Raw genomic sequence first — 15,074 nt, forward strand, 5'->3', positions numbered from 1 at the left:
TCTCACCTTGTCCTCCCCCTCTCTTTTTCAGCACAACAGTTCAGACCCTTGTTTCATTTTATTCCTGCTATGAAATAGAGTATTTCATAAGTCTATGAAAAGTATTCTAAGTCTATGAGAATATCTAATTATATTTTTGATCCAAACAATTTTCTGGCGTTGGTGGTATAGTGGTGAACATAGCTGCCTTCCAAACAATTTTCTGAGAAATAGAATATTTCCCCAAAGGTAGGAAGAGCTAAGTAAAGGTAGTCTCTTTTATTTTGTGTCATTTCTTTAAAGGTAGTTTCTTGTAGAAACATTTTCCTGGATTTTTTCTTTGTTCTTTTTTAATGTAAAACATGGAATCCAATACAACTATAAAACATGTATTATACTCACCAGCTATGTGAGTTTCTCAAACAGAAGGCTAGATTAAGGAACAGATTACTTTAAAATGTACACAGACTTTATGTATTTTCTAAATTTTATACTGAGTTTTTATTACTTATAAAAAAAGTAAGCCTCAGCTTACTGTACATGAAATGAAACACAAATTTATTAAATGCTTTTTCACTGAAGTTGCTAAAAGCCACCCATAATTCTTTCCTCGATGTGCAATAATCATTTAAAAATAAAGCCAACACTGGGCTGTAATACAAATGAAAGCACGAGTATGCAATACAAGTTTTTCATTTTTTAAAATCATATTTTTCAATTACAGCTTACATTCAATATTATTTTGTAGTAATTTCAGGTGTACAGCACAGTGGTTAGACATTTATATAAATTATGAAGTAATCCTCCCACCATTAAGTCTAGTATCCACCTGGCACCATACACAATCATTACACTATCATTGACTATGTTCCCTCTGTTGTGCTTTACTTCCCTTTGACTATTTTGTAACCACCAACTTATACTTCTTAATACCTTCACCTTTTCACCCAGTCCCCCAACTCTCCTCCCCTCTGGCATATGCAATACAATTTAAATACCGCATGTTCTATTACGTTTATGTTTTAAACTTGTCCAGAGAACTCTTTCTAAATACAACACTTGCTAGTATAGGAATTATAAAATTTACCTCTGTGATTTCAGGAAATTCATCTTCACTATCAGTTAATTTACGACCTTTTTTTTCTGTTTCTTGGGCAATTGTGACAGGGATCTCCTTTTCAAGAGGTACACGAAGACGCAGTTCTACTGAATCATGTACTGAATGTTCCTGTTCCTGCAATCTCTGAAAGACAGAACTTCAGAATAAGTGGAATACAGAAATATGCTATCTCTCTATGTAAACTGATCAGTACTAGCTGAATAGACCAAGAACATTTAGCATTTATCACACAATGCTATGATACCATACTATTTTGCAGTAACAACAGCTTTGACCCCTAAATACAGATAACCTTTCAAATTAGTTTCAGTTTGGATATGCTGTTTACTTATAATCTTATCCCAATTCTTTTTACCTGGTTTTGAAGCTGTAATGCCAGGGCTTTTTGTTCTTCAATCTGGCGCCATCTTTCCCGTGCTCGAGAATCATAAACACTAGTTCTAGAAGTGAAAAGGAATGTGACACAAGTGCAGACCACTCTCTTACTATCAGCCCATTGGTGATGTACAGTGAGCATTAAATATGAAACCCTCATACACACAGTCTAAAATCCTGACACTAACTTATCACTATAAGTGAAACCACATGGCGTTATTCAAATTTTCCTACTGTTTTTATTGAATAGTGAAAAATTATTAGTTTGTTGCCAAATATGAACAGGTGGCTTTTGCAGATATTTGTAAATGTGTAGTCTTTTTCTAAAAACATGCTTGTAAGCCCAGCCGGTGTTGCTCAGTGGCTGAGCACTGATCTATGAACCAGGAGGTCCCAATTCGATTCCCGGTCAGGGCACATGCCTGAGTTGCGGACTTGATCCCCAGTAGGGGGTGTGTAGGAGACATCCAATCAATGATTCTCTCTCATTGATGTTTCTATCTCTCTCTCCCTCTCCCTTCCTCTCTGAAATCAATAAAAAATATATTTAAAAAAATAAACAACATGCTTCTAAGATAATGGAGAAAATTAAGCTTTATTTTGGAAACTCAAAAATGAGACTGAACCCCAAAGGAGAAAATAATATAAAATGTCATTGAGGTTTTAATTCAAATATTGTATTTATGAACCAAAAGAAAAAAATATGGGTTTATTTATTTATTTATTTTAAGAAAATCAACACTAGGGGGTTTGGATAACTTAAAGTGAGTTCTTAAAACTGGAGACTAAAAGCTGTTAGTGATTTTGCAAACTCCAGAAATAGAAATTAGTCAATAAATTAGTTTTATCCATGAAAATAAGGGCATTTATTTTCCTTTCTATATAATTGCAAATTTTGAAACATTTTTCCAATTCAAGTTAACTTCAACTATTATCCTATATAATAAAAGGCAAATATACAAATATAAAAATCAACAGAACCATTGAACCACCAACACAATGAGGCACACTGACCACCAGGGAGCATATGATCAACGCAGGAACTGTCCCATGGTGGTCAGTGCACTCCCACAGGGGTAGCACTGCTCAGCCAGAAGCCAGGCTCACAGCTGGCGAGCGCAGCGGTGGTGGCAGGAGCCTCTCCTGCCTCCGCAGCAGTGCTAAGGATGTCCGACTGACAGTTTAGGCCATCTGACTGACAGCTTAGACCAGCTCCCCACAGGAAGCGGGCCTAAGCAGTCAGTCAGATATCCCCCGAGGGCTCTCAGACTGCACGAGAGCTGAAGGACGCCCCCCACAAGTGCATGAATTTCATGCACCAGGCCACTAGTAAATTTAATAAACATGAACATAGAAATGTCCTAACACCAATAGAATTAAAAACCCCCAAAACTTAAAAGTTGTTTAATAAATAGCTATAAATAGGGAGTTTTTACTGATTAAACATAGGTAGGATGATTGGCTAATTGATTTCTTCTAACTAAAATTAGGAAGTGATGGAGAAGAAAAAAATGATACCAAAAATAATAACTTACAATTCTTTGATCCACAACTCTGCCTGGAAAAAAGTAGGACTATGGGTGGGAAAAGAAAAATATGAGCAGGAGGCTTATGAGAAAATTCAAATATTGTCAACAGAAAAACCAATCATCTAAATAATTTACAAGAATGCCTTACAAGTATTGAATAAATACAAGGACTAAATTACATAAAATTGTAATTGGGAACTAAAGAAATATAAATGAGTCATTTGCATACATTTTCCATAATAAAATACACTTCACTGATTGCATGATAACCAATTCTTACAGAATGCATTCCTTGATTTCTGTCAAACTTCTGTATCCATAGCAACTCTTGTGGTGGCAATTGACAAATGAGTATAGATAGGTCCAACATGCATGCTGGTTGATAGTTTCATTTATGTTAACAGGTAAGATGAAAGTAACAAGGACACATCGTAACTTCAGTATTTGTCAATAATAATGTGAGCAGTTTCTTTGTTAAATCAGATAATAGTTTTTAAGTAATGGTAGAATTTATCTTCAATCTTTTGTACTATTCACAATGTAATCACTGCAAACATGATACACTTTTAATTGGCATTATTGACATTTTCTCCATCACTTTAAGGCTAGTCCATCAACAAAACAGCAAATCAAGCACTGATTTGTGGTGTGGGAATTTTCCATGATGTAAATGCTCCCACTATGGCCCACTTCAACCTACCAAAATGACATCAATGAATGTGGAATTGGGAAGAGGTGTGCAAGAGCACATCATTCTATAGTATTTCTACCATACAGATACGATACATGCCAATAACCTTAGATGGATAATAGTAAAATGAGTAGGAAATGATGACTTTTGAACACTTACTACCTTTGTTTTCAATATAATTTACGTAACTGCAAGTTTATATAATTACATTTTGAAATAGTGGTTGTGTTTAATAACTAGCTCTCAAAATTCCTTGAAATTTAACAATTACCTCTTGTGAACTAGCTCCACAGCTATTCACTACTGAATAAGGGTAAGTTTTTGAACTTGCAGATAGGAGATTAGGTTATGTCCCTGCTTTTATTCATGAGCATCAATATGATATTCAGGCACATTTTCATAAAATGCAGCTCTTCTAAGCAAGAACATAGCAGTAAAATGCCTGACAAATGTGTCCTGTCCCTCAGCATGAGTGAAGAGGAATTCCCAAAGAGATGAGGTCAGATCCAATAGAATAGGTTTCCTTCATGTCTGAGAAACTTTATGACTCATGTTCTTGGTCCAACTCTGGGTTTTGCATCAATAGATATTCTGACATGCAAAGCTACCTCTCTTGTGCTGCATCCCACTCATTTCAGCAAAACTGCTTTTGTATTTGGACACTCTTGAAGCCAAGAAACCCTTCTGAATGTAATTGTCATGTTATTGTTTTTACTTTTCTATTTTCTTCTACACCTGTACTATAGTTAAAAAGATGACCCAAAGTTCAGCAGAGAAACTAAGTTTAGCATAGCTCCTTACTTGCGTGAGACCAACATTATGTGAAAGAGTACATCACTTGTCAAGATAATATATTAAGCTAGAATGTTACTCTTCCCAAATGGTTCAGATTGACAGATTTATTAATAATTTAGTCAAATCTTATGGGTTCTTAGACTTCTTGCCAGTCCACTTGAATCAAAATATATTCAACCAACAAACAAAACAGAAACAAACTCATAGATACAGAAAACAAACTGATGGTTGCCAGAAGGGAAGATGGGATTGAGAGGATGGGTGAAAGGTGAAAGGATTAAGAAGTACAAATTGGCAATTACAAAACAGGCATGGGGTGTAAAGTATAGCACAGGGAATACAGTCAATAATATTGTAATAACTATGTATGGTGTCAAGGGGGTACTAGACTTATGGGGGGAATCACTTCCTAAGTTATATAAATGTCTAACCACTATGCTGTACACCTGAAGCTAATATAATATTGAATGTCAACCATAATTGGGGGGGGGGGGGAAGCAGCTTGACATTTTAAAAAAGTATATTTGGAACAACAACAAATTATATATATATATATTTTTTCAACCAAATCAAAGTAGATACTGAAATTCCCCACCCACAGAACAATCCAAATGAAACAGCTAATGAGTCAATGAATAAACCAAAACAAAGAATCAGCAACACAACTCCATTCCAAACATGAGAGACCAAATCTATTTGATGCAGATCTTGCTGACAACCTGAGTGAATAATGCTTAGCAGAGTCACAGCCATGTTAACTGTAAGTCCTAGGTCTTGCTCTTCTCAAACTTCATCTCCTTGCCAAGCCCTAACTGAAGGACCTTTCACAGACACAAATGGAAGAGTTAACTCTTTTCCAAAGAAAACTTTTAGATACGTAGAACAAATAAACAAGTTGGGAGTTAAGTGACCTGGAACTCCTGGAGTTGTACCTAATTACATTTTGTGATTTTGCGCGAGTCATTTCTATGAGATTTAGTTTTAGGACTTGTAAATTCTGGAGATTAGAGTCCCTTTCAGTTCTTAAATCTCTACGATCTGTCCTAGTTAAGGCAAGAGCATGGGCTCAGAGGGAATGCCTTGCTTCCTAGCTTAATTTTTGAGAATTAGTATTCCTAATCATCCTTAGGCTAGGGTTTGGCAATGAAAATGCTATTCTATTGCCTCTCCACCATCACTGAGGTTAATAAAGGTAGAACATAAGAGGAGGTGTGCATTGCTTCTCGGCCTTTTGGCTAAGATCAAGTGTAGAGGAGGTGTGCAGTGAACAACTGACATAACAACCAACACAGAAAGCCACAGAGATCTGTGGCAGCAGTGAGGGGCTACTTAGTGTATGATACTAAAAACGTGAGAACACATATATTGCACAATATAAAAAGTTGACAAGAATCACACAGAACTGCACAGTATTGGTTTATGCTATTCAAATCTGCCACTTCCATATTAGAACATAAACTTGATGTGGACAAAATTTGCCTTTTGAATTTATTACTGTATCCTCTGCACCAAGAATAGTGCCTGGGACACCGCAGGCACTCAGTATTTATTAAATAAATGAATAGTGTCAGACAAGCACTTCTCTTCAATGGATCGAGGTATCTCCTGGCTTAGGAAAGCAAAATTCAGGGAGAAAAGCAAAATCTCTTTGCTTTTCAAAGAGTAAATTATACATTGTTCCTCATATAATTGAAGCATACAATAATAATAACTACAACTATTTACTGAACATCTACTTAATGCTCTATATGTAAAACTCTGCTCTATTAATTAAAGCTCAATAATAGATAGTAAGGAATTATTACTCATACTATGCAGAAAAGGAAATTGAGGTCCAGAAGGATAATTTGTCTTGGAAGAGCCAGGATTAGAAACTATGTCTGTCCAATTCCAAAGACTGTATTCTTTCTATTATTGTAAAATGCCTTTTAATAAATCAAAACATTAAACCAAAATGAAGATGATAAATACCTGAGCTAGTCAAGAGAGCACGGCAGGCTTTCTGGGAAATTCATTTATTTAACAAAGGTTTATTTACTAAGTGCCCACATAATGTACTATGATTGGCCCTGGGCGATAAATGCAAAGGTGTTAGTAACTAACAAGGTACAGGGATAGAAGTGCTCAAGGGATAGACTAATGCTACCTGGAGAAGTCAGAGAAAAAATAACACCCCCATCAGGTTTTAAAAAGCCAAGTAAGAGTTTAACAAGTGGACAAAGATAGGGAATTCCAGACATAGAGGCATGAAATGGCATGGTATATGCTGGGAAATAAGGGCAAATCTTCACTGCTGGTAGGAAATTAAGACTAAAAAGCCAATCAACCAAGCCTGTGAGAGTAACCTCCAATTTCCATGAACAGTATTGTCTAATCAGTTTTACCCAGTGTATCTTTCTCCTTCCATCTCATTCTTCAGTTATTACTAGGAGAAATCCTTCATAAAGGAAAGGCAGACTTAGTGAAGAGCCATTGCAGAACTAAAAGCACTCTTTACATGAGATCAACTTTTTCCCAAGAAAGAATTCCTACTTTTGTGTAGTACCTGTGGAAAACTTTTATAAATGCTTTATCTGTAAGTTAATCTTCACAACAATTCCAGAGAAAAGTATTAATACTGGCATTTTATTGATAAGGAAACTAAAATTCAGAAGAATAACCTGTTAAAGTTACATGAAGCCTGGAAAAGACAAGCTCAGAACCCAGGTGTGACTCAAAAAAAAAAAAAAAAAAATCCAAACTGTAAAATCTCCTTTAGAAACCATAACAAATAAATAATTTTTAAAAAATATCTAAGTTTAGAACGTAGAGGAGAAATGCAAAGAAGTAGGGGGACTGAGATGAGAAAAGCATATTATTATCCCTAACCTTCTCAATAGAAAACTAATACTATTATCACCCTAGCAATTAAATTGCTAATGCCATATATGGCAAGGACATAGCACTGTAAGTAGTAACCTATTGGATTACAGAGGAAGTACTCAATATCTCCCTGAGGAGTCAAGTTTCATATAGAAGATCGAATCTGAATTGAGACTTAAGAGATAAGAAAGCACCACTGCCAGACAGATAAGTTGAGGTAGGAAGGACATAACAGCAGAAAGAATACTGAATATGAAGGTAAGAAAATAGGCATCCTATTATAGTTCAGCATATAATAAACACATGAAAGAGTCCCATATTTCCTTATGGCTTCTTTTCTCACCTCCATCATGTCCCTTGGCTGTCACCTTGCCAAGACCATCCTAAATAACGCCCCTCTCTCTATTCCCTCCCGCCAGGGTATAGAATTGCCTGCTTTATTTTTCTTTCATAGCATTTATCATCACTAGACATGTATTTTTATTTATTTGTTCACTATTTGTCCCCCACTCCTCCCCTTACACTATCTACAGCTAGAATGCAAGCTCCATTTTTCTTATTAAGTGCAAATTTTATTAGTGTACTTTAAAGCAGATATACTGGGTAAACTACATTATATAGTCACCATAATACTATCACTTTGAATTAGTATTACAGATACTTCTAAGTACTTAATTATTTTCAAAATATATTCCAATATTTAAATTATGTTCAGTTAAGTGTACTTGAAGGTTTGCAGCATTCTGCATTATTTATATTAGAAAAAAGCAGCCTAAATCAACCTGCTCTCTGGCATTCCATGATTTGTGTTTGTACATCTCTAACATAAATTTATACATAGCTATCAAATGGCTACTCTGGCTATGCTATAATTTAAAAATTTTATCTGAATTTGCACCACAAAAAGTTTATTGGTTTCTTTATACTAGGAAGTGTCTTATCTGATTATTCATGTTCAATATTTGTAGACCACTTACTAGAGCTGCACACTTTTTAATTAAATATAAGTGTGTAGATTTCAAGTCCCCCATCCTACCCCAGTTCACTCTACCCCTGCTGCATTCCTGGAAATACTATAGATTTGAATGAATCAAATTCTCTAGAAGCTAAAGGGTAAAGAGCAAGGGAAACTGGATCAACTTAAAACAATACCATGAATGTCAACTGCTTGAGAGAAGAGATTTCATCTTGTTCACTGCTGTTATTTTGTGTCTGTACAAGCAGCTGGCACACAGTAGGCTATTAATAAGTAATTGTTAAAGGAAAGAATGTGTGATTGGAAGTGGGGTTTATGAAAAAAGTGCTTTGATTACCACACTAAAAAGTCTGGGCTTGCTTCTCTGTCTGATAAACCACCCTTGAGGGAGTTTAGTGAATGACCAGCTATGCCTTTTAGATCACTCTGGTTGAAGAATGAAGGACTAAAGAACAATTCAAAGAATGGACTAGAAAACATGGTGGAAGATGGAATGAAGAACAAAATGGAAGCTGGAGAAAGGAAGACTACTTAGAAAGTCATTGAAATAATTCAAACGACACATGACAGAGGTCAATACTGCGGCGATTTAGAGTCAATTTTAGTTTTATATTATGTAACACATAGTAAAGAAACTAATTAAAGGGGGGATTATGTTAAAAATGTGCTTTTTCCAAAGTTTACCTGGGAGCTGGAGTCTGGGAATCTTGCACTTTGAGTAAAATCACAGAGTCTGATCCTAAACAAGAAACACAAGAGCATGTTATTACTGATAAAACTGCAGTTATACATCCTAGATGTCTGTGGCTTAAGTTCCCATACTTTGTGACAATCTATTTTCATAAAAAAAAACACAGCATAAAAATAAAGATAAGGTGGGAGAGAGAGAGAGACTGAGCCAAGAATAGGGCTTTGTGAAGAGCTTACCCCACAAATATAGTAGTTACTCTGAAATACAAGTATACACTGAGTGGCCAGATTATTATGGCCACCCCATCAGTACTTCGCTGGGCCACCTTTTGCCTTCAATACTGCGGCGATTCTTCTCGGCATTGACTCCACGAGATGTTGAAAGGTGATGCGAGGAATCTGACACCCTGCCTGATGAATAGCACTGTCCAGTTCTGTGAGATTTGATGGTTGTGGAACCAGCTGCCTGATGGCTCTTTAACTTCGTCCCACAAATGCTCAATTGGATTGAGATCTGGTGATTGTGGGGGCCACCTAAGCAAGGTAAAGTCTCCCACATGTTCTTGAAACCACTCCTGCACAATATGAGCACCGTGGCATGGTGCATTGTCTTGTTGGAAGAAGCCATCTCCATTGGGATATGCCATCAACATGATAGGATGAACTTGATCAGCAACAATCCTTAGGTATGTTGTGCTATTCAGACGTTGTTCCACACGAATTAAAGGGCCCAAATCATGCCAGGAAAACATGCCCCAAACCATAACACTGCTCCCACCAGCTTGAAGGGTTGTATTCATGCATGTGGGGTACATGCTTTCATGCTATTTCTGCCAAATTCTCACTCTGCCATCTGCATGATGCAACTGGAAACGTGATTCATCGGACCACATGACTTTTTTCCAATGCTCGACTGTCCAATCCTTGTGTTCCTGTGTGAACTGGAGACATTTTATCTTGGTAACTGCAGACAGCAAAGGTGTTCTAACAGGCCTTTGGCTTCCATATCCCATACGATCAGTGTTCAGCTAATTTGCTTACAAATGTCAGGTGGTCATAATAATCTGGCCACTCAGTGTATATGGCTTCAGCCTCTACTCCTGGGCTATGCCTGTTTCCTGAGATTCCTCTTTCTATTCCTGGGAAACAAGAACATGCCAAGATATCTCAAAAGTCTTTAGCTTATGAACTACCACGAGACTGAACAAAGTGAAAGAGCAAAGGGGAGGGAGAGGTAAAAAGGGATGGAAACGCAAAAAGAAACAGCTATAGGAGAAGCAGTTGAGACAAAAAGTACAAACTCTATCATTCTATCACTTAGTTTCTGTGTTGATAAAAGCAAGAATCATGTCCTTCTAAAGCACTATGATTAAAACCTTATTTAAAATATTTATTAAACAGTACAATTGAACAGTTCGATGTAATACATCTGTCCTAGTTTAGTTTTACCTAAGCATCTGCCATACAATGTATGCTTCTGAGGTTAAAGGCTTTTTAAAAAAGTGATAGTTCTTGGTAAATAACTACTAGTATATAACATACCTAAAGAAAGGCAAACTAAGCAAAGAAAAAAATTATCATAGCAAAACCTTACTTAACTAGAATGCTAAGGAACAGAATATTTTTATTAGCTGAAAGTTAAGCAGAAAACTCTTTTTGTTTCCAAAACTTGCTGACCACCATTCTAAAACGTATAAACCTATTATCTAGGTTGTATATTAGCTTATTAAGAACTTTTACTTCAATACTTAATTGATTTACTAAAACAACTAGAACATCAGAGTACAGATGACACTTCAGATGGGTTTGTACAGATGGGTTTGAACTGTGCAGGTCCACTTATATGTGGATTTTTTTTTCTTTTTCTTTAAATATATTTTATTGATTTTTTACAGAGAGGAAGGGAGAGAGATAGAGAGTTAGAAATATCGATGAGAGAGAAACATCGATCAGCTGCCTCCTGCACATCTCCCACTGGGGATGTGCCCGCAACCCAGGTACATGCCCTTGACCAGAATCGAACCTGGGACCCTTGAGTCCGCAGGCCGACGCTCTATCCACTGAGCCAAACCGGTTTCAGCTGTGGATTTTTTTTTCAATAAATACTGTAAATGTATTTTCTTTTCTTTATGGTTTTCTTAACATTTTTCTCTAGCTTACTTTATTGTAAGAAAACAGTATATAATACATATAACATGCAAAGTATGTGTTAATCAACTCTTCATATTATCTGTAAAGCTTCTGGTCAACAATAGGCTATTAGCAATTAAGTTTGGGGGGAGTTAAAAGTCATATAGATGGACCCTAACTGGTTTACCTATAGCATGGCTAAGTGAATTATACGTACTTAAGGTATTTCTATGTTAACTAAGTTACATGTGCATTACAACCTTGCATTATAATTCATAGAGCCAATAAATTGGCTATTAGGAAGTATAATTAAATTATATTGAAAATATGGCATACAATACCATTTTTACCTTTGGATTGTGTATTTGAAGCTGATGAGTTATCTGGCTGATGTGGAAGAGAGTGGTGATGTTGGAGTTGATGGAGTAGATCAGAATCTTTGGAACTGAATGAAATATCTGGCGTATAAGACGATAAGGGATACCCACTCTGAGACAGTTGTTCCTGGGAAGTTAAAATGCTGGCAGATCCAGAGGATGAAGTATCAGAGCCAATAATCTGAGCTGCACAAGAGTTTCCATTCTGAAACAGTGTGTCTTGTAAAGTATTCCTACTGGAATTAAGACATCGAGATCTAGCAAGAGAAGAATATATTTCAATATCATATAATGCATGCAGAATTAAATTCATTTGAAATATGTTTTGTGACTCACAGGTGTAAAGGAAAATGTGTGGTGGGTTTGGCTACAGAAAACTGTTTCCCTGTGACCATCTGTAGCAGCTGTCTGTAAATCTCTCTTTCTTCTTCTTGAACTGTCTGTAAAAGAAAAAAAAATCTTAAACACATTCAATGAGGCCAGTGTTTCTCAAAGTAGCATCTAGATTCCCAGAAGCCTTGCCAAAGCTCAGGCAGAGTCCTCAAGGTAATTAAGAATTATGGTTGACTAAGGATATTCTAGAAAATGATATAATACATATAAGAGGAGTTTAGTGAAATAAATTTCAGATAGTATAATTCAGAGAATTGTGGGGCATATATGTAAATAATAGTGCAAAGAAGCTATAGAATATGAAAACAGAAGGCCAACAGGCAACTATTTCTGAGTCAACTGATAGAGTCCCAGAAATAAAACATTTGAGGACCTCTAAATTAAGATTCTAACAAAACCCTTGGTTCTTGATACCTGCTAGAAAAAATCACAAGGAAGTGATCAGAACAGTCAAGATCTGAGTGCAATAACTTTCTAACAATTTTCTACTCAGTTAAATTTTTAAGAATGCTTTTTCTGGAGATGGTTTTCATCTCCAACACATATTTATTTATTTTTCTTAACTCCAAAAACTTAGGGAAAGCACATGCTCCATAAGATTCATTCATTTATTTATTGACTTAAATACCAACTATGCTCCAGTCAGTAGAGTTATTGCACTGAAAAAGATAAAGTTCCTGCTCTTATGGAGTTTACCTTACAGTTAAAGGTTTGAGAAACAAAACATTAGTCAGATAGTATGAACAAAATTAAAGATAAGAAAATAATAGAAAGTGATGGAGGGGCAACACTGAGAACAGGTAAGACTGCTCTTAAACTGTGATATTTCAACAAAAACCTAAATCAAGGGAGGAAGTCAAAGAAATTTATAAGAGTATTTCATACAAAGGAACAGCAAATTCAAAAGCCCTGAGACAGGAAGGTGCTTTGATGTGTTCAAGGAAGAGCAACGTCAGTGTGAATCAAAACAGTACAAGAAACGAGCCTGGCCGACTTGGCTTAGTGGATAGCGCGCCAGCCCATGGACCGAAGGGTTGTGGGTTTGATTCTGGTCAAGAGCAGGTACTTTGCTTGCAGGCTTGGTCCCCAGCCCCAGCGGGGGTGTGTGCAGGAAGCAACCAAAAGATGTGTCTCTATCTCACATCAATGTTTCTCTTTCTGTGTCTCTCCCCTTCCCTTACACTCTCTCTAAATATCAAAGGAAAAATATCCTTGGGTAAGGATTAACAACAAAAAAATACATAATAATTTTTTTTTAAAGAAAAAGAAATGAGGTTACTTAGAGAAAAACAGATTACATAAGGACTTGTAACCATGGTAAAGCACTATTCTATATAGATCCCCTAGCAATAAGCTGCATTCACTAAATAATATATATACCCAGTGTTTTTCTTCCTTGAAATCTTATATACAATTTAATACACACACTAATCTTCACAAAACAATTATAATATTTTGTGCCAGGGCTAGCAGCATCTTGCATTATGTCATTTCGATATTCACATAAGCATTTTATTTAGCTACAAGTGTTTGTTAAAGGCAGAATGAACTAAGCAATAATCTATACAAAGGTAAAGAGACTGAATTTTTTCTTCTTGATTTTTTTTTGCTACAAATTTGAAATTTGTCACTCCTTCTACTACCACTCTGAACATCTCTCACTCTGGAATGATTTAAGAACCTCCTATTTTTCCTGTTTCTACTCTTACCCTCTATGGTAGAATAGCTAGTGGTTCTTTTACAGTATTTATTTTATCTTTTCAAAAATATATTTTTATTGATTTCAAAGAGAAAGGGAGAGAGAGATAGAAACATCAATGATGAGAATCATTGGGCTGCCTCCTGCATGCCCTCTACTGGGGATCGAGCCTGCAACCCAGGCATGTGCTCTTGACTGGAAATGAACCCAGGACCCTTCAGTCCGCAGGCTGATGCTCTATCCACTGAGAAAACTGGCTAGAGCAATGAGTCCTTTTTGTAACTGTTGCTCAGCTCTTATCACATACTCTTGCCAGTTTGTCTATCCTTTTCCTACTATGATTTACTAGTCCTGCCACCCTCTGCTTGAGTATTTTAGAATCCAAACTTCAAACCAAAAAAATTTATAGCATTTTTACTAAGTCACAAATAATCAAGTCTTGCCACCTAAAATATCTTCATTACCAAATTATATAATTATTCTTGACTCCACACTATGTAAGCTGCAATGGGCAGGAACCACATCACCAGGTTGTATAACAAAAAAGCACACTGATTAGACTCCTTCAGAAGTCTCCTTGCAGGCTGGCCAATTACTAGTTGTATGACCTCTGATTTTTACTTTTCAAATCTGTAAAATGTAAATATTACCCCATTTCTACCTGTATCACAGGGTTAAACAGATTCAAAACAATAATACATGTGGAAAGCACACTGGAAACTCTAATGCTATATAAATGTAAGGTCATTATTACTCATTTGTATCTCCACAGCAATCAGTACAAAGCTGAGATGTATAAAAAATATTTAACTGAACAGGTATAAGCACATTTCCTATAGTATAAATTATCTGCTATTATGGCGTTTATCTTACAGTTAAAGGATTGAAAAACAAAACATTCGATACTATGAACAAAATTAAAGATAAGAAAATAATAGAAAGTGATGGAGTGGCAACACTGGGAACAGGTAAGACTGCTCTTAAACTGGGATATTTTCAGAATTTTCTTTTCCTTTAGGTTTACTGAATAAATATAACAGCCCAACTATCAAGAGAACATCTTTCTTTTGGGGAAATTTATGATCTCAAAGATCTTACTCATAATGAAAGGATAGAAATTATTTAGCTGGCTTCTTTTATATTGGGAAAAAATTGTCCTAGTAAGAAGTAAGGGTGGCCTAGCCAGTTTGGCTCAATGGATAGAGCATTGACCTGCGAACTACAGGGTCCCAGGTTCGATTCTGGTCAAGGGCACATGCCCAGGTTGCAGGTTCGATCCCCAGTGGGGAGCGTGCAGGGGGGGCAGCCAATCAATGAGTCTCTCTCATCATTGATGTTTCTATCTCTCTCTCTCTCCCTCTTCCTTCCTCTCTGAAATTAATAGAAAATATATATTTTTTTAAAAGGGTGGGTATTTAATCAAATCCAGCAAGGTTAACAGTTTTGCCACATGAAACA

General features: G+C 36.1%; 1 protein-coding gene across 5 annotated transcripts in view; it reads right to left on the bottom strand.

Moving 5' to 3' along the window:
• Window positions 1-15,074, bottom strand: part of SENP1 (SUMO specific peptidase 1) — an 87,472-nt gene that overhangs the window by 52,840 nt on the left and 19,558 nt on the right. For all 5 annotated transcript variants that reach the window (XM_059682692.1, XM_059682689.1, XM_059682691.1 and 2 more), the window contains 6 exons: window positions 11,861-11,964; window positions 11,498-11,781; window positions 9,012-9,066; window positions 3,010-3,048; window positions 1,455-1,539; window positions 1,067-1,222 (listed from right to left, as the gene is read on the bottom strand). In XM_059682692.1, the coding sequence (XP_059538675.1) occupies window positions 1,067-1,222; window positions 1,455-1,539; window positions 3,010-3,048; window positions 9,012-9,066; window positions 11,498-11,781; window positions 11,861-11,964 (723 nt within the window). The remainder of the gene's footprint in view (window positions 1-1,066; window positions 1,223-1,454; window positions 1,540-3,009; window positions 3,049-9,011; window positions 9,067-11,497; window positions 11,782-11,860; window positions 11,965-15,074) is intronic.

Source organism: Myotis daubentonii, chromosome 2, assembly GCF_963259705.1.
Source record: "Myotis daubentonii chromosome 2, mMyoDau2.1, whole genome shotgun sequence".
Taxonomy (NCBI): Eukaryota; Metazoa; Chordata; class Mammalia; order Chiroptera; family Vespertilionidae; genus Myotis; species Myotis daubentonii.